The 20584-nt window shown below is 39.5% G+C and overlaps 1 protein-coding gene across 2 annotated transcripts in view; it reads right to left on the reverse strand.

Moving 5' to 3' along the window:
* Positions 1–20584, reverse strand: part of KIAA1328 (KIAA1328 ortholog) — a 173348-nt gene that overhangs the window by 33329 nt on the left and 119435 nt on the right. For both annotated transcript variants that reach the window (XM_035310300.1, XM_035310301.1), the window contains exon 9: positions 3976–4166. In XM_035310300.1, coding sequence (XP_035166191.1) covers positions 3976–4166 — 191 coding nt within the window. The remainder of the gene's footprint in view (positions 1–3975; positions 4167–20584) is intronic.

A 20584-nucleotide genomic window follows, 5' to 3' on the forward strand; every position in this document is an offset into this window, starting at 1 on the left:
TCACCCTGGAAAAAGAAAGCTCATATATGATGTGAATAATCAAAATCCTGATACCAATGAAAAGAGAGAACCTGGAGCAGCAAATAGCAAAATATAAACTAGATATAAGCTTGAAAGGCAAGCTACCCCCAAAGCAATTATAGATGTCTTCTAAATGGTAAAGTTAAGAATACTGTTTTCAATTTTCTTAACTTGGTATACAAATGGTTTGAAGACGTTTTTGAGAAAATTTAAATAGCAGTATATTTCTGCTTGAGAAGCAGACAACTAACACATGAAGAAAACTGGGAAATACAGCAGTCAACTTTTTTGAAAGTGTGAGTACTAAGAATGAAGAAAAACTGTTGAGTCTAGTTCAAGTAGTAATGGAATGAAAGCAAGCGAGGGGAAATCTAGGTTGATAAACTTGAAAGAAATGTTTATGAATTGAATAATAGTAATATTCATAATGCTTAACATTCATATAGTACTTCACAGCTTCAAAGCACTTCACTAATATTAACTAATTGCTCTATTCAATTGTAGGGAAGAGTCTTCCCTCAAGGGAGTAAGTTCCAGATCTTGAATCCCTAAGAAGCTACATTAGAAAACCTACCAAAAACAAACACTATAGAGAAAAATCAGCCCCTGGAAAAGTACAGATTCTATGAGCTAAAATATTATTTCTTTCTCTGCTTTTTTCTTTTACATATAGAAAGGAAAGCTGTGCATGTTATACAGTATCACACAGATGCTACATCCCCTAAAGAGATATAAATGGAAAAAAAGAGTTCTTTGTTTCACTACAAAGTGACTTTAGGAAGGGGGTAAAGAGGAAGAGTTTTTTTTTTTAAAAAAAAGTACGCAGGTGAACTGCCCAATATTGCAGAATATAATGAATACAATCTGGTTTAGTTTCCCAAGCCAAAAGCAAAATTTTCCAGGGCAGAAAGAGAAACACACATTTCTGTACTCCAGTGCTTTTTAACTAGACAAGTTGTTAGATTTTAGTACAAATTGACATAGCTGCTGGTGACACCAATAAAAACAATTTACTGCTGAAAAGATCTAAGACTTAAGGATTGCTTCGTCTGCTTAAAGTTTTGCTGGTAAAACTAAAAAAGTTTGGATACAAGACACAAACACTTGCTAAAGCAGAAGAATAAAAATAAAGGAGCAAACAGAAATAGGAGACAAAAAGCAACAGTAAAGGATAAATACTGATTGCCTAAGCAGGGCTGGTTCAGTAAGCCTATACCTTGAAAAGAGAGCAGAAATGCTCCTTTCCCTCCACCAGGTGATGGGACCAGGTTAGCGATGCTGTTCTCTGCATTACTAAACATTTGTAGTGAGAAAGGAAAACTGGGTTAAGAAACTACCCCTTCCAAACTCACTGCACTCACTGTAAGCAAGCAGTTCTGTGGGCAGTAAAGCCTTTCACCATGCTATGAGAATTGTTTACTGACTAGTCGATTTATCTCCTCAAAACAAAACTGAAGACGACAAAAGTAGTGAAAAAGTACAACATCAAAATCCAATACCAATGTGTACGCTGCTGTGGAGGGACCCTATTATGAGTTGCACGGTGCCCCGAGACACACACTGTTCCCAGAGGTATGGGGAAATTATATTATATTGCAACAGAGCCCAGAGACCCACATCAGACCTGCCACTGCACTAAGACACGCTTGGAGGTAGTCCCCATCCTCAAGCATTTACAATTTAAATCATCAAGACAGATCAAGGCATGAAAAAAAATATCTCTAGCAAAAAATACCTCAGTAGTAAAACATCTGTCTGTTGGGAAGTTCTCAGCAGACATGCTTCTGCATATCGGATCCAGCACTGCTGTTTTCTGACCAAATCGCTGCGTTAAAGTAGCCGGCTAACTACCATCAAGTTTCATGTCTCAGGATGTCATCTGGTTGACTTTGTTCCCCTTCTGCATAAAATGGCTTAGCTAGAGCTCTGTAACTGGTTTCTTCTGACGCAGCAGGTACTGACCACTGTCTCAGACAGACTTCCAGGCTTGCTGGCTCCATACTCTGCAGTTAGGCAAATGCCACATTTTTTAAGAACTCACCACAAAAACACTGCTGATGTATCTCATTTTATTTTTGCTAGATGCTACATAATTGCTTCTTAATAAAAGTATTAACTCTGAAGCTGAAATCCCAGTTCAGCAGCAGATGTTAAGATCTAGCAGAAGTAAGGACAGGGACACCAAAGTCCAGAGCTAACTAGAATTAAGAAACTTGACATTGTACCCTGGTGATCCCCAGAGATGAAAAAACACGGTACAAGTGTGTGTGTGTATGCTTGTTAAAGGAGTCCAAACATATAACAGAGGGAAGCCAATTAAAAAGGTACTAAATACAGAAGACTTCAACTTCAGTGATTAGTGCTAGGTAATTTGCCTTGTGATAAACAAGCCATTCAAATCAGTAATAGACCTGAGGTTGTTCCACAGCTTGAAAGCATTTCTCTGAACTTTATCTGGTATCACAGCAAGTGCCAATGTTTATAAGCTAAATTTTGCCATGCAGCTCTGGATCTGCAAAGCTAGCAATCCCAAAAAGTGTTTGCAAAAGACACCCACCATCTTTGGACATCACGCTGACCACTGCACTCACTAAATCAGCATAGGTGCAGTTCAGTTGAATGTGCTATAGGCAGGTGCAGCTCATCACTTCTAAGTGCTAAAAATGAAATGAGTGAATGAAGGAGAGGCCAGGTTGGATTTCTTTGCCCCCAAATCTATGGAAAATAAATTACTTTTTTGGGACTACCCCTATCCAAGGAACAAAACCCATCATCCAGCTGTGAAAAATCTCAATTTCATCACTACAGTATTGAGAAGGAGGGGGAGAAGGAAGAGGAAAAGAGAAGAAAAAAATAATGATAGCTGAAAAAAAAAAAAAAAAAAAAAAAAAACATAAAAGAAAACCATCAGTGAAAATTGCCCCTGAAACTTTGCAGAATTGTAACGGCTTTCTCTTGCTTAAATTGATTGGTGTAGCAATGTTATAAAATGACTATTAGGATTCATTGTGCACAACAGAAAGTGTGAAATGTCAGCAGACTATACAGCAAAAGTAATGGGTCCTGAACCCCTGTTAGTCAAAAATGATTTTCTTTCAAATTAGAAATTGATTTTTTTGGACACAAGCCCTTTACAGGCTTCCAACTTTTGTAGCTGTGCCTTGGAAGAGATTAACCTCAGCCACCGTTTGGGTCCAGGCTGATGATACCCTTTTGAAAGTTTCTTCACAGGGACTGCTTTTTAATGTTGGTACGGTCTTAACCAATAACACAAGTTATTTGTTCCTTTGAGAACTGCACCACATTTCTTCTCATTTTGCCATTTTCTTTATTTTTATGCTGACATATACAGCAAACTGGCTGACAAGTTAAAAAAAAAAAAAAAAAAAAAAAAAAAAAACAACCAGCTCATAATTGAACCAAGGATTATGTTCGAGGCTCGGCAGTGAAACATCCAAGCTGCTTTTGTTCCCAGCCCTTTCTCTTCCTAAGAAAGGATGCCTTCTCTGCTCCTTAAGTGGAGGTAGTAAGCTAAGAGCAGGATAGATTCTAGCAGTACAGACAACCCTGTGTGGCAAAATACCAGGTTGTAATGGTGGAGCCATTACTTGGGGAGGAAAAGAATGTGAAGAAGATTACATTTCAAGAACAAGTCCCACTGTACTTATTCTCTGCTTGCTGGGAAAGGAAGAAGAATTGTTGAAACAGCTTTTTAAGATTAAAGGGCTATTTTTTCCTCTTTTATCAGGAACACCAACCAAGAAGATCACTTGTTATTTACAAGGTTTTCTATGTTTTTACTTTAAACGTAGGTAACTTCTCTTGGGTTGTTTTAAGCAAATTGCAATCCTCTCTCTTTAATTGTGTATTTTGCTGATCCACTCTTGAACACACATAATTTCTAAACAACATCAGCACACTCATAGACCTGCAATGCAGTATGCTTCTCCTTACCTTTCCTTGACTTGCTGCCTTCCCTCTTGGTTTTCATCAGAAGGGCTCGCCCATCTTCCACACGTACACCAAAACCAGCCGTTTTCTTCCCTGAACTGCTCCTGCTCCCACCACTGCTCCGTGATGTTCTGGACGCTTTGCTCACTGGTGGTGTCCTGGGATAATAATCTTCACGTTTCGATACTGGCACACTAGGAAGAAAGAAAGGTGACACTGTTACATATCAACCTCTTTAACACTGCGTGCAGCCCTCTGCCTCCCCAGGAGCATAACCATCGTGGTGCTGGTTGAGCTCCTGCTGAATCCATTTACAATGTCTGAAAGCAGGGTGCCTAAGGGTTGAAGGGTCACCAGCCTACTTCAACTTCCACAGGAGTCTGGTTATCAGCAGCTGGCAGCACTCTGACAATTATATTTGGAGTTTTGCAGTATTTGGCACATTCCCTAAAGCAGCAGGTCCTGGATTTTCTGAGTGGTTAGAACAGGACAAGTGGGATGAAGGTTCAGAAAGGACGTTACCCGTCATGGTTGAGCAAGGTTGGAAGAAAACAACTAGCTGAAAAATGCTCACTTTGCCAGGAAAAAAGGGAAACAGAAGAATCTGAGAGGAGAGAAACAGTAATGGTTTGCAAAAGGGAAGCAGATGAAACACTGGTTCAAGAAAAAAAAAAAAAAAGAAAAAAAAAGTAAGAGTAAGAAACCAGAAAGCTGACCAGAAAAGCAATGGACAGTATGGTCCAGGAAGGACTCCTGCACAAGATCCTAAACACTCCACAGACAGAGCCAGGATGCACATTTGGTGACATGGAGCAAGCATGATTTCAGTTCCTGCAGACACATGCAAAAAAAAACCTTCTGGGAAGACAGGAGGTTATTGAAACCATCTTTCTCTCAGTAAAGACAAAAGACTGCTTTCAAATTCTGCACTCAGGAAGAAGACTACTGCTTTAAATGAGGATTCCCAAAATATATACGTCATTAGCCCCGTGACTGTTATACCGTTAAAAAAAGTAATTAAAATATTAAAAAAAAATTTGGATTAACAACATGAAGGAATACAGTTCATCCCAAGATTATACTGCTCTGTTTGCAAGCATGGGAGTGACACACAGCTTTCCTAAATTAACAGAAGATTATAGAAATCTTTTTCCCATTTAAGTACTAATTTTGACAGGATAACTCTAAGACTGCTACTAAGTTTGTATCATTTGGGTTACAGTTTTATGGGTGGATGATTCACAAAAGTATTTTACATAAAATCTTATGTTACTGAAGTTACTGTATGTCTGAGGGAAAAAAGCAGGTATCTTTTTTCCCATCAGAAAATGATAGCTAAATTAAAAGTTTCAAACCCATGTGCTGTAAAAGTCATTGTTTAATAAGGCCCACTGCGCCAGTTTGACAATTAGTATTACTCCTGTATTATTAATACGGAACATTACATAATGGCTCATGACCCATAATAACTGGCTGAAGTGTAGGATAAAATTTCTCCAAATAACCTCCATTTACTTTAGGGTTTCAAACCACATGATGACTTAAGAATATTGCAAAATGTTTTTAAAATTTACGGTGACTCTGAATTAGTTATTTGAATTCTCTGATATCATTAACCTACTAATTCCTGCAATCCAGGGTGTAGCCAGAGGTGGGTTTGGACCCTAATAAATGTTTAAAGAGGCTTAAAGGTTTAATAGTTGACCAGATTTCTCTGATAATACAGTACTTGATTTTTTATTTGTCTGTTCCTGAATGATTAAGAGCATTTAAAAACTCTAAGGTCATCATTATTTGGATGCTTTCTGAGTTTTTAAAGTACATTTAATTACCACCTACAGATCTTCTGTGAAGACAGTGACCTTAGTCATGTAGATGAGGGAGCGATTACTCCGCTGGTTCACTACCATACCACTTACACGGTGCGGTCACCTCTAAAATATCAGGTTCTGGTTTAAATAATGCTATGGCAGAGAGAATTCAAACAGACACCAAGAGGAAGTTACAGGCGCTAATTCATGGGGAAATAACAAAAGCAAGCATATTTGCATTTACAGCCCACTAAACAATGAGTCAGAACCTTGTTCTTTGGAATTTAATCAGAGAAGGCTTGCTCCCAAGTTTTCTTCAAGTGAGGATGTAGTCAAAAAATACTTGACAAAATACCTTGACAAAAAATACTCAGTCTGAGAGGTGTGCACACCAAGGAGTGAAAGGGATAATGCAGAGAGATACAAAAAAGTAGTCAACAATTAACACACTGAAATTAAAGAAAATGCATGGAAAAAATCTATTTCAGAAAGAAGTTGCTCAATCAGCTACAGAATAATTAATAAACTGAACGATATGACTACCTGGAAAGTTTAAAACTAACATAAGGTCCAAAGGCATCAGTTATGTACAGACACAAAGATTAAGTGACAGGTCCTTCTCTATCTTCAAATCCAGCAATCCATCATATCATCCAAATGCAGGCTGGCTAGCAGGACTTCCTTAGGGCACCCTGTTATCTGATGAATTTTCATAGCATTCCCTGAAACTACACAACAGAGAAGACTGCCTGAATAAAGACCTTACTAACCCACCTAACCTCAGGCAGAAGCTATAAAGTAGCATCACCAGAAAAGACGTGAGCCTCAGCATTACTGCTTCCTTATGAATACGAAGTACATCAACAAAGGAAAACACACCTTAAACATTTTTCCATTTTGCCAGTGCGTCATATCGCGATATCCCTGCTGAGCGTGAATGGCAAATTTTAAATGTCATTCAGGACCCATTGAATATTGCTAGTATTTGCATTCCTTAAAAAGTAGAAAAACATTAACCTTTTGTTTTATTGAATTAAAATGCCATGGAAATGCTGATGTAGTCTTCAGAGACTGAAATACTTTTACAAAGAAGAATAGCTGTCATTTATTAGACACAAAGAACAATTACTTGATAGGATGCTTTCTGACAAAAAGCAGATTGGTATTCTCATCATAGAAAAGGCATTGTAAAAAAACCCAGCACAGACCTCTGAGACTTGAATAATTTAAAGCTGCATTTGGTGCAATTTGAATTTTTCTTTAGGGAGGCAAAGTTAAATACCTTTAATTTGTTCTAATTATTTCAAATTTGCAAGTTAATTATGGCTGATCATTAAATAACAAAAAGGACTATCGTCTCCATAGAGTTTTACCTCCTACCCTCTGCATTACTTAAGCTAGATTTTAGTATGCATGAATTAACTTTCTAAATAATCACACGGTTTGACTAAATGGCTCAGTAAAATGAGCTCTGATCCTCAGAATAAGCATTAATGGACATTAGAAAGGCTATTGGGACCCATGTTACTTACATTATAAGTATTTTTAATGGGGTCTTATTTACTAATCTTTATGTACTGTTCAAGTTAGGGCACCATATAGATACATTATTCTGCTTTAATAGAGGAAAGTCAGTTCTTCAAGATACTAAAACAAATGTCCATTTAGAGCCAACTGAATTCATTTTTAAATTAATGCAGGAAAACTCTGATAGAATTTAACTTGTTTTAGCTGCTCATCGTGATGAATCAATCCAACATAATGGTAGCCTTGGTCTGCAAATGGGGTTTTACAGATCTATTGAATTGCTAAGCAACTGAAGCAGCTAAGACTTTCGACAGAGTAGCATTCACTATAAGCACCTGTACACCCAAGAGTTTTAATCTCTTCCCTACTCCATAACTAGTGATCATCTGATGGGTTCCCAGCCATTGAAGCCAAATTTGGATTCCCACCTTTCACTGAATTCTGATCTTTCCAAGCATTTTTCAGTGCAGATCAGTGGTATCCAGAGAACATATCTATGTTATAACTAGTCAGAAACACGAAATGCAAGGCAATTCATGCCTCCAGTATGTATGTTCAACAGATGGCTGCCTTAATGGTACCCTACTGCACCCTGTTGAGACAAGGGCTTGTGAGTTTAACCATTATCAAACTAACAGATTGCTGTGGTAGGTTAGCTCCAAAAGCAAACATGTTGGAATGTTATTTTCCTGTTCCGCAATTTCTGTTTTAAAAATAAAATAATTAACAGTTCATGTGTGCAATCTGCTGCAATTAGATCAGGCCAAGAATGCATAACACTTAATGATGCAAAACTGGTGATAAGTAGGCAACCCAAGCAATACGTTTTTGTAGCTGGAACCTGCATTGCCATTTCGGATGCAGTTTGACAAGCAGGCTGAAAATGATCTTTTCCTCCCTACCCTACCCCTTTGGTTGGGAGAGTTTTCAGCCAGATCAGCTTCCAGAGGCAGCTCAGCATAAAGCAGCAATATCAAAAGTGCTGGGACAAAGGAGGTGTCAATACGTGACAGGATCTTCATTTTCAGCAGGGGTCTGAATTTAAACCAGTTTAAATCAAGTTATCAAAGCACACCTTTGAAAACCACTAGTTCCAAAGCAGGACTTTGGGAAGTTGGTTGTCTTCATAGAGATTAAAAAAGATTCACTAGGAGAAAAGAAGTCTTTAAACTTAGGATGAGTAGCTCTGAGAATCAACATCAGCGGTCTCCTGCCCAACCACAACTTTTGCAGTCTTCTCAGCGGTACCGCACAACTCTACTCTATGTACGCCTCTACTTCCAGGGCATTCAAGTGCCAAATATTTCTCAAAATAATGTTTTTGGTGGTGGTGGTTTGTTTGTCTGCGAATATATAAGGCAGTGTGATCAACCTCATCCACAAAGCAAAGGCAAGAAACAGATGTGGTGAGGAAGCTGGGCCCCTGGACGGCAAGCAGGTCTGCAGGGGTAGGTAAGAACTGGAGCTGACTTCTAAACACTCAACTCATCAGTTGAGACACCAGAAATTAGTGCATACCCCATGTGTATCTGCTTAAAGATAATCACGAGGAAAACCCTGACACCAGAGGTAGAGCTTAAGGCTCTCCTTAGTGCATCTCCCTCTGCAACACTGAATCCTCTTCAGAGGGTCACTCCTGCCCCTTCTTTGAAGCAGAGCCAGGGAGAAACATGACAAGATGTAAAAGCCAGAGCAGCACATGGAAGAAAGGAGGGATATTGGTCTCCTCGCTCCTGCTTTGTGTGAATAGAGCTGGAAGAAAGGTAAGCATTGCAAGTGAGGAGGGGAAGCACAGCGCGAACTTCAGGGCAATCTCTCATCACCAAACGCCATCACCTCATGACAAAGGCAATCTGTTTATGTCAGCAGATCATCAACCTTCAAAACACACTGCTAAAAATCTAAAGCCTGTTCCATATTGAAACAGAGTGCTTGAAAAAAAAATATCTAGCTTAACATTTTCCCCCTCCTTTCCTTTAAAAAATAGGAAAAATGTCCTATTCTAATACAGACCTTGAAGGCCATACTCAAGCCTAGAGTGAGATTTCATGGCCCAATTATGAAACCTGGCATTTTGAGGCTTATGCTAGATGTATCAGCATGTTAATGACACTGCTGGGATCCAGTGCATGTTAATAAGAAACAGCTGCTTTCCTTTCTAGAGAGCATGTTCATTTATACTTTTGAGATCTTCAGGACAGAGTCTATCTCCTTTCTCGTGTATTTCTCTAGGTAAAAGGCAGAAGGCAGGGACAGGGTAAGGGAACACACCTCCTCAGACAAGGACAAGTCTGTAACTAAAGTATTACCAAACCTGCCTGTAAGTAAAGAAGTTTTCATCACAGAAAATGCACAGTGGTGGCCTACATCCCACACGCTATTCTGCACACAGTACATTGCTGGGGAGTGATCCCGAGCTTTCGCCCCTTACAGTCCTCTTCAGGTCCAGTGCCCCTGAATCCAGAAAGGTATACAGATGGCTGTATCAGTTTTCTGTTCTTTCTGCTGAACAGTCTCTCTTGGACCTACTGCATTTGGTTTACTTTTCTTCTTATCTTGGAGGAGTTACATAAGAAAGTATGCTAAAAACTTTCTCACGTATCAAGCTCTACCAGGGTAATGTAATCCACAGTGCGGCTTCTCCAGACCACTCTTTCAGATACCAGTTCCTTCCCCATTCCTTCTGTGACTGGTGCTTGGATATTTAATTCCAGCAGCGAGAATTGAGGCCGCATATGCTCTTAATTAGCAATGACCTATTAGATCATACCAGCCATAGGTGAAACCCCAGCCTCATTGAATCAATCAGAATACTGCCCTTATCTTCAGTGAAGTCAGGATTTCACTTAATATACACAGTTAAAGGTCCGTTTGTAGCAAGTACTAAGCTAAATTCCTCCTAAAATCATATTCATGCCTTTCCTTTGAAGCCTTGTCCTCATTCTGCCTTAAGTTAGCTACATTTCAACTCCCCACCAGCACCCTTCCTACACCGCTTACAGTTTCCCTAATAAACAGTGAAACGAGCTCTGATTGCTTTCTCTCTTTGCCTCTGAATCCGCAGGAAAACCCAGCATCAAGGTTTTCAGACAGCCATAGAGAAATAGCCACAGAAAGCAGACTTGCAAAGCTTTAGGAGGACAAAATGCTGTGATTGTGTGTTTGGCCTTTCTTATAGAGCAGAGTAGAGCACCTGTCGTTCCAGCAAGCAGTGCTGTCAGCCTTCACAAAAGAAAGTCATGTAAATGTCAAGTCATAGGTATAAAAACAATCCTTCAAAACAGCGTCTGTGTATCTGAAAAGCCTGCCTAGCTGTCACCAGCGGAAGTACCATAAGGAATGATGCAAAAGCCTGTTTAGGACAAACAAAGTTTCTGAACTAAATCCAAACTTCTGCAGTAGATCAAACTGCATAACTCTCCTTCAGCAGGAGAGTCGCATGCTCTTCAGAGAAGGCAATGCCTGTCTTAGTGCCTTATCCGGAATCATTGCTTGGCTGAGAGCCAGCCCCATCTACAAGGTACCCATCAAAATACCATATGCGAGCCATCTTCTGAACAAACATCACCCCAATTAGGCTGCTATTTGGTTGTGATAAAGGCATAGATGAGCAATGCATCATCCATTCTGAACCTGGCTCACCCAGAACTAAAGATTTCACAATAGATGGGCTGCACAGCAAATCAGGCTGGAAACGGGCTGCTGCCGCAGGGCTCGCGCTGAGCATGCCGGCAACCACCTGCTCGATGCGAAAAAAGTGCATTTTCCTTCACTACAACTATCCATATATAAGCACCATCTCCTCCATATGAGTTTCCAGACGAGCTGGTAGGTGTTGACAAGAGGAGCTTTCAGTAAATGAGCTGCAATTGCAAAAGCCCATTCTGCACATGCGTCGCATCAGGGAGGAACTGTTTGCTGAAGACAAGTAACGATGTAGCAGAGGAAAAACACCGAAAGAGTTTGAAAGCAGGCATTCACAGGCTTTCCAGTGTGCCCTACTAACAAGACATTTTGAAGAGATGCCTAATTAGAGCAACACATACTTAAGATTGCACTCTTGTGTACAGTTATTACAAAGAGCTACGTATACACAGAAAATCCATCCTCTAATTCTAATCATCTTTACCTGTATTGTGTGATGACAGAATCAAGCATTTTAGGCACAGACTACTATTGCCTTCTATGGTTATACATAAAATCTTGGGACTAGTGAATCTGTTGTCTGCAAACTCTAATGCTGTTCTTATTCCCAAAAGCCGTCAGAAGCTCAGTGTGGTGGCACAAGCGCAGCCCAGGTACAAGGCACAGCTCTAACACCATGGCGACCTTTATCTTCACATTGGCTCCCACAAACACAAACCTCAAGGGTTTTTTGATTCTTGTTTTAAGGAGTGATCAAAACAAGGTGTCAGAATATAGCTAGGTCTGCAACTATAACTATACATGGCATCTCAAATGCTCTCATACTAGGATCTTTTAAAATGGTGTCATATATTACCCCCTTTTTTTTTTTTTTGGAAACGCCCCTCCTGCTGCATCTTTGCACTTCACCGGGCGTTTTTTTGTGATTAAATCACATCTGTGGGGCACAGTCATCCTATGATTAAGTAGTATATTAATGATTTACTACTACTCTAGTACTCATCTATATTATATTGCTTAGTAAAATGAAAACACTGAGATTGTTTATTGATCCGCTTTTAAAAAAAATCTTAGAGCCCAAAGAGAAGTAAGTAGAGAAGTAAGACTTTGGAGTTTCCTCAGATTAGTGGATTACCATACCAAACAGATGTAGATTTGACAAGACACCTTTTGGTAAAGATTAGGGAAAAAAAAAATTCACTTCTGGCCACTTACATTACCTTGACTCCACTGAAGTTACTTATTTCATAGAGTGTGCTTGATGGCTAGTGATGGGAAAATCAGCTTCTCACTGCAAGTAAAATACAGACTGAGATACTTACCTGACAGAATACTACTCTAAAAACCTTGGCCTGAGTTTCACAGAAAAAACAAACACATGCTGAAGATTTCCTTTCAACACATAGATTTTATGTAAATGCGGCAGCACCACCACGTACTGACTCAACCTAGATGTTTATGGAACATACAATGCTTTTTGGGTGTTCATATGTTCAAAACAAAAAAAAAAATATATAACTGAATTTCAACAAGAGGGAAACCACTACCTTGCTAAGAGGTGAACAGCTCTTTTAAAACTGTTCAGCGAGATGCCTATTTTGTACTTTTGTTCCATCAGATACCAACATCTCTTGCCATCTTACCCCTGGCAAACAGAACATAATTTATATTTTACCAATCTCAATAAACAACTGCTCTTAGGTTTTGGAAGTCTGGCTCTGCACAAGTTTGTTAAAATCTGTTTGGAAATGTCTGTCCAGAGCTGCTGCCACCAGTGTCACTGTGACACTGTGGTGTGTGCTCTTAGAGGCTTACATATATTTGTGTTGCCGAACCACCTCACTCCTACTGAGTCTACAGCCGGTACATAAATTTAACCCATCTCTTAGAGACATTACTGTCTCAGAAAGGATGCAAGACGTAGGTAGAGATTAAAGGAGCACGAAGTTAAAAAGAAAAAAAGGATTAACGAGGCATCGATCAAACAGGAGGGCATGTACTTACATAAAGAGACGAAGTCTACACTATTGACAGATGACTGAAGATACTTGGATATTGTTTTGTTTCAAACTTGCTCATACTAGAAGCCAGACGTAAGCTTTTCCACACATAAAAGCTGATAATTTGTCACTCCAGTTAAGTTATAATACTTCTCTCCCTAGGTCACTAGTGAGATGTTGTGAGTATGATTCAGATTTTAGTGGACTTGCTGGGCAGAGGCTGTCCTTGTGGTCAGTGGAAAGAAACAGATTAGTTTTAAACTAATGAAAAACTCTGAAAAAAAGAGCTCAAGGATAAGACACAGGAAAGACACAGAACAGACAAAATGGAGGCAGGATCTACCGGGACATGACTCAGTGGTTCCAAAAGCCAGAAGGAATTAGGGAATGCGGTAGGAGTAAATTGCTAAAAGTTCATGCAGCACCAAAGAAAACATTGAGTTTCACGGAACTGAAGGAGTGAAGAGGGGATGGCAGAGAAAATAAAACAAGAAGTGTCAGTGTGACTTTCTGCAGAGCCCTGTAGACTGATACCTTAGACAACTGGCCTTTGAAGGAGGGTTTCAGAGAAGCAACGGTGACAAGATCTGAATGAGCAGTGAAGATGCTGATTTGGATAATTTATTTTGAAGGCAGGGCATGAATATTGAGCAGCCAGAGAAGATTTTATAGTAGTCAAGGTGCAGGATGAAGGACTGGAGCAAGGAATAGCATTTTAACTGCTGACAAACTAGTTGTACATTTTTGCTGCAAAGCAGAAGGAAGCTGCAGTAGCCATCAGCAGCCCAAATGCATATGGAGAAGGAGAATGACCCCGAGGTTACAAGTCTGAGTGACAGAGAGGATGTGGTGTTATCAAAATCAGAAGTGAAGAGAGATTCAGAAGAAAAAGTAAGGAGTTCTGTTTTGGCCAGATTAGGAATGATCTGAAGGCAAAACAACCAGGATTATGTGTCAGGGAGGCAGTCAGATATGCAAGACTAGATGGAACAGAGCAGAAGGTTTAAGAGTTATTGGCAGAGAGATGATAGCCAAATCCGTGTAACTGGATGTTGTCATCCAGGGATATGGGCCCAGAAATCTCCAGGCAAATCAAGGAATGACTAAATCCCTTCCCTGCCACCTCACAGAGGTTCATACCTAGTTCCAAAAGAAATTATCTAAAATAGTGCTGCAAAAACATGCATAAAAAAAACGTCTCTCCATAAAACCTAAAGATCAGACTGTTTCTAAAATTAGGGCAACCACTAAATGAAAGTTAACCCGAACAATAACTTTAGCTAAACTTCAGGTCACATGCATTTAATATAATGAGATGAAGAATATGAAAAGGCCATTCATAATGGAATTCATCGAGTTAAGAATGCCATGCTTAGCTGCCTTATAACATATAATTAATGATCCTATAAAAATCCAGCAGTACGAACTCTCCCGGCTGCCCGCAGAACTGTTCTTTATGCCGGGTAGGGCAAGCAAGCATCTGCTTCCACAAATACTGCCCTTTGAGAAGCTGAAAAGCTTTCTTCCCCTGTTCCATCGGGGACCACATTGCCATTTCCATGACACGCTGAGCTTTGAACCGTTACCCAAATCAGACTCTAGCATTTGGCAACCCAGTACACATCTGTCATGATAGACTGGTTATTGGTGAAATGTTAAAGAAAAAGTCATTAACTCTTTTCCATTGCTTCTAATATGCCACCTTCCCCCAAATTATTTATAATCCCCACTAAGCCCATCCTCTGTTTATAGTGTTTTAATGCAACAGAGGAATACATACTGTCTGGAGATCTGTCTTGCTTTATACCACTCCCAACCATTTGGTACAACAAAAGATGTTCTCTCTCCATCAAAAGGCCTGATCCCTCCTGAAGCCTTGATGCTCAGATTCAAGGTTAAAGGATTAAGGCCTGAAGCACTGAGTACCAGAGGAAAGGAAGCCAAATATCAAAAGAAACACAAAAATCAATCCTCTTCACCGCAGGAGCAGTGTGAAGAACAAATCAGCTGGGCTGAATCTAAAATTTTCTCTGCGTGGCTCTCAAAAATTAGCACTGTTACAAATGTAATGGGTAGTTCTGCAAAGCCTCAGCACCCATGCAACGCCACGGAGTTCAGCTCAACCCACCAGCACGGTCTGGAAAGTTTTATGTCAGAGCAATTCAGCTGCAAAAACACCAAGTCCACTTCAGAGAAGGTGAGAGCTAGAGAGGAACGAGAGCACGCGTGCCGTTATCTTTATATGTAGTCTGTATATCTGCAAGTGACAGAATCTAATATTTACCAGAGTTTGCCTTTTGCTTCAATTCTCTGTGTGCTGAAGCACAGCCAAGGTCACCAGAGGGGTGGGGGAGCGGGTTTAGCTTAGTGCAGCTGCGATCGTGACCAGAACAGCAGGGTACAGAGGATTTCTTGCTTAACTTTGTAATACCAATTGCTTTTGTTCTTAGTCCTGCCCCATCAGTTCGGATATAAGCTTTTAAATGGCGTGAAAGTTGTTCGGGTGGGTTTAAAACCTCCTAATTTAAAACTACCTTCCAGAACATTTTGTTTCGCAAGATTTTTCTTAACTAGTCCAACTTACAAATTTCTGGGACATATGAATATATAGATTAACATATGAATATATAGATTAAACAACGTTTTCTCTTCATCCAAGATTACATTTAAAAATAAAAAGCAACAAAATGGTATGTTTGAAAAAGTAATCCACTCCAATTTATAAAAATAGCATCCAGGTTTTCAAAATTCATTTCAGGCAGTAAACTAACAGTGTGTACATTTTCCTGTAAAGGAGGCATCTGCAAATGACTTGCAAAAATGTCTCTCACTGTCTGCAAGTGTTGGCAAGGAACAAACTCCTTCAGGAGATACATGAATTTTAAGTATTTTAACCCAAAGAACAAAATCTCCAAGCATTTTCAGTTCTGATACGTGATATTACAGAACCCTACCCAAGTAAAAGACTGGCAGAAAATGCAAGAGTTGTGCAAATATCAATGTATTCAAGTTTTAGTAAGCCTGTTTTCACTGATTGCCATCCTTAGAAGTGTTTGTAACACCAGAATTCCTGTGCTCTTTGAAGACTTCACCTACAGGTTAGCTCCATCTGCCTATGAAAACTACAGTGGTAGCTCCCACTTCCATCTTATGCCTCGAGTCTATCAACAGGCTTACTGCTCAATGTTTCTTGGGACCGTAATGGTAATGATGTAATATGGCTGTGTGCAGCACACGTGATCACGAGAACAGAATCAGCATAATTCAGGTAAACGTAACACAGTTTAACACCCTGTCACAGTTCAAAGCAAGCCTGAAAATGAGATTAGCGAAGCAACCAGGTCAGTGGAAATGAGCTGCTCCTCACTCCCCAGTCCGATAAAAATCACTATCTGCCTTAAAAAATATACAAATATAAATATGCAAGCTTAGATATATATATATAAATATTCTCACGCACACACACATATATATATAAATATTCTCACATATATATATAAATATATATATATATATATGTATATTCTCTCTTCCTCTCATTTGGCAACAAGCTTTTAGTTATCAGATCAGAACAAAAGCTTTTCCTCTGAACAAGGCCTTCTACCTTCTGAGTCCGCATGGGGCAGTAATGAAGCAAAAACGTATATCTAACTCTGAATACATGTTCCTGTTGTGGCAGAATCGGCTCCAGCAGGTATCAGTTGGAGAGATGCTGATTCTATACGTAGCCAGACAACTCCACCAGAGAAAGGAACGTTCTTGTCTACAACTAAATCGGCATTTGCACTACCAGCAGATCCATAAGCACTTTTTTTTTTTACTGGGCAAACTAGTGTTTGCTCGGCAAATATCCCACCTAAAAATGATACAAACTTCAATATAAAATGATCTGGAGTAAGAAAGTAACTTGGGCAATAAAAGGAGCACTAACAAGTGAGTAAGCAGTTTCCAGACACACGGACTTTATGGGCCATTTGCAAGCACAGTTGATTTCAGTCCGATTTAATGTGCCAGTCTGCTGAAGCAGTGAAGAGATGAGAAAAAAATAAATATCTAACAAACTGTGTTCAATACATTCAGAAAAGTTGGCCAAATACTACATAGCTGCACCTCAAGAGACCAAGGATAGCTCGGGGATGAACTGAAGGCTGGGAGCTCTTGGCCAACAAGCCAGTTCTGGCACTGGTGATGGCTTCTCCTCCAGAGGCTCAGGACGTGGATAACAGGAGGTGATGCACACCGTCATGAAGAACCAACAAGAAACTCCAAATATGAGATAAAATGAGCGCTGCCAATGCCACTGTAAATACTGGTTCCCTTCAAGAATGGGGCAATGGGGACAGCACAAGTCAGGTGGCAGAACCCCATGACTGCGTGTGATTTTTATTTTATTTTTAAACAAGTTGCTAGGGGGGTATTGTGTGAAAAAAACAACATATGCCTGGAACAGCAGGGGGAGCTGCGAGTCTGTGTTCCTCTGCATCTATATTTAATTGCATTGACTGTTTGGACAAAATCACAAAAGTATGCTTGTACATCACTATAGAAAGATGTCTGTATGTCTAACAAGCAGCAGAAGAAATCGAGTTCATAACAAAGCACTAAACAAGGAGCAAAAGATAATTGTCACCTTCTCTCAAGATAATAAAAATAGTTACACCATAAACATAAAAATCTTCTAAAAGACCCCTGACAGCATTCCCTCCTGGAACTATCACCATAGCAATGAGCATTCAAACAGAGGGAAAGTACTACTGAATCCGGTGTTGGATATTTTCAACTAACTAAAAATACAAGCTGGAAAAAATACACACGGGTGACATAGGCTGAGGCACACAAACGTAAAAAGCCCTCAATGAAATTAAAGGTGGCAAATTACACCTGCAAATCTTTAGTAATCTGAGAAAGAAATCCTTTAACCAGGTAGTATACACCGAAAGGGTGCCTGCAGATAACTGTAAACCCCTCCGATAGCTGCTGTATCCAACAATTCCTATTTATATCGTTTTGCACAGGTCAGTGTAGAGGTGCAGCAGCAGCATTGTGTGAAATCCGAGGAAAGGATGCATTTAGAGAGAATGCAGTTAAAGCTGTACCAGTGGAGCTGTACAGGATGCCTAAGAATTGGATAAGCAGGAAACATTGTAGATTAAGATTTAGGCACATAGCACAACTCTGGAGGGAAGGGGGCTGCTTGCAAAGCAGCAAACCGTATCTTCTCGAGTTTGTGCTATTAAACAGGTCTTATTTCCATGACATCCAGATCCAAAGTTGAGATTAAATAAGGGAGAGAGGAGTGGATTGTTTTAAAATTCCTCTCCCAGATGCAGACGTCAGGAGCACACACAAAAGCAGGTGCCGGGTGTATTGATCCTACTGAATACGCATGGAGTGGGTACTTGAGCATGTACCAAGCATCTGCGTCTGGGAGATGGAAAGCGCTTTGTAAAAGGCTGTTTTATGCTAAACAAATGCATCAGGTTATGTTTTTATTTTGAATATTTTAAAGCATCTTGCACACTGGGGCAGGCTTGAAAAGAAATTATACAGACAACCAGACAACTTGCCATTAATTGTACAAGTTACTATCTCCTCAGCTGAAAATTGGCTGTGGGCTCACTTAGGAGCACTCCAAGCTACTGAAAACCATCCTCAATAAAACCTGCTCTGACTGCTGCACCTCAGAGAATTGGAGATCCTGCATCTGAAGACTCTTCAGGTCCCAAGCACTGGCCCAGCTGTATGCAGGCAAAGGGACAGACACATTTCTTCTCAACAGCTCCTCGACATACCCAGCAGGGAAGCGACAAATTCAATGCTGCAAATTCATCCTGGGCCAGTCCAAAGAGACTGAGAAGGACAACACTTGCTGACTTGGATAATGAAGAAAACATAATGGGACATTCAGAAGAGAAAATGAAAATTTGACTATAGCTTGTAGTACTCCCCAAGGTGAAAGTTTTCTTTTCCACAAACAGACACACTATGACCAAACACTGCAACAGAAATCAAACGCAGTACTGTATTTGCTCCTGGAATCTTTTTTGCTTTTTTCAAGCAGGGAAAAAATTAATCCCTACAGGAGATGACAAGATGCCTTTTAAAGTACATATCTCATTTCTGACTACAATTACCTTTCAATAGCCTGGCACAGCTGCACGCTCCTATTTGCTTTTTGTTTTTCATTAAGGGCTCCTCTATTATTTGTACCCATCCTATAGCATTTATGCCTGGCAGTGATGTACATTCCCTTGCCTACGATTCTTCCCACAGATAGTAGAGAATAAATTGCAATTAGATTTTCGTAATTGTAGATAATTAACTCAAAATGAGCTGTTAATTATAAAAAAACTATGTTTTTCAGTTCTTGATTATATTATTTATTTTACTTCTAAACTCCGTATCTCACTTCAGCAACTTTAGTATTTTAAAGGACTTTCACCACTTCCTTTCAAATATCAGGATATTTTTAAACTAAGTTTTGCTTATTTGAAGGCTGAAATCAAGTTTCATGCTGTGAGGTTTGCTAGAGGAGCTCTCATGTATGAACTGGAAAGTCAGAGAGTGCTGGTTTTCCATTAGGGTTCTGATAGCATTTGCTATATTTGCTATAACAAGAACCATTTGGCAGATCAATTAAAGAAAAAAGTGTTAAAAAAAGAATTCAAGATTACATTCCTACCAATCTCTTCATCTTTTCTAAGCCTTAGCAACATACTTGCACACTCTCTACTGAAGAAAACATCACAAATTCAAATGCATAAAAGAGATAAATGGACTTGTCTTCGTTAGCCTCTTTCAGCCTAACATTAAATTATTCAGGAAGCATTCATCTGGTAACCTTTGCAAAACCAAAGATGGCATACAGGAAGAAAAACTTCCAATTGTTATGCTGCCAAACTTTGGAACCAGCTGGCGTGCCAACTTGAGACTACACAAATGCATTTTAACCTTGAAAAATTACAGTAAATTAAACCAGGGGAATGAACACAGGGTGTGGAACCTTTTGAAATCTGGAACTCTAATTCTGTAAACATCACAGTTTTTTCTCGTTTTCTTTGCTAAGCTATGTAGATTTTTGCAGGTTTGTTGGTAAACTGTTGGCAAGAAGTCCTACAGATGTTCTAGGTTACATCTTTCCTCCAAGGGTTTAATGCTGCTGCATATTAATATCACGACTCTCTCTCTTTTGATAGTGATCCAACTTTGATCACATCAGTATGTGTGAAAATGAAATAAAAAAGCTATCAAAATGCAACGAAGGATATACCAGCAACTCATAGCATCAAAACACCTGGTTAGGCAATGAAGCACTCTAAGGAAAGTAACAATTTATATTCTTCTGGAGAAAGAAGACTTACCAGTCTTCTGACTTCCCTTTGTAGTGAAGAGAGATCTCAATAAAATAAAATAAAATAAAACCAGTATCATTTGAAGTTAAAAATATAAAAATAAAGTATTGGACCCTTAGGTTATAAACAAACGTTTCTTCTGACATTCTCATACTAGAATTAAAAGAGCTTATGGTTTAAAAATCTTCTCTTTTCATGAAGAGGGGGCCACTCAAAGATCAGCTGCACTTCTTGTCCACCCAACAGGATGGTTGGGTTGACAGAACAGAGTTCAAAC

The sequence above is a fragment of the Oxyura jamaicensis genome, chromosome Z (genome assembly GCF_011077185.1).
Source record: "Oxyura jamaicensis isolate SHBP4307 breed ruddy duck chromosome Z, BPBGC_Ojam_1.0, whole genome shotgun sequence".
Taxonomy (NCBI): domain Eukaryota; kingdom Metazoa; phylum Chordata; class Aves; order Anseriformes; family Anatidae; genus Oxyura; species Oxyura jamaicensis.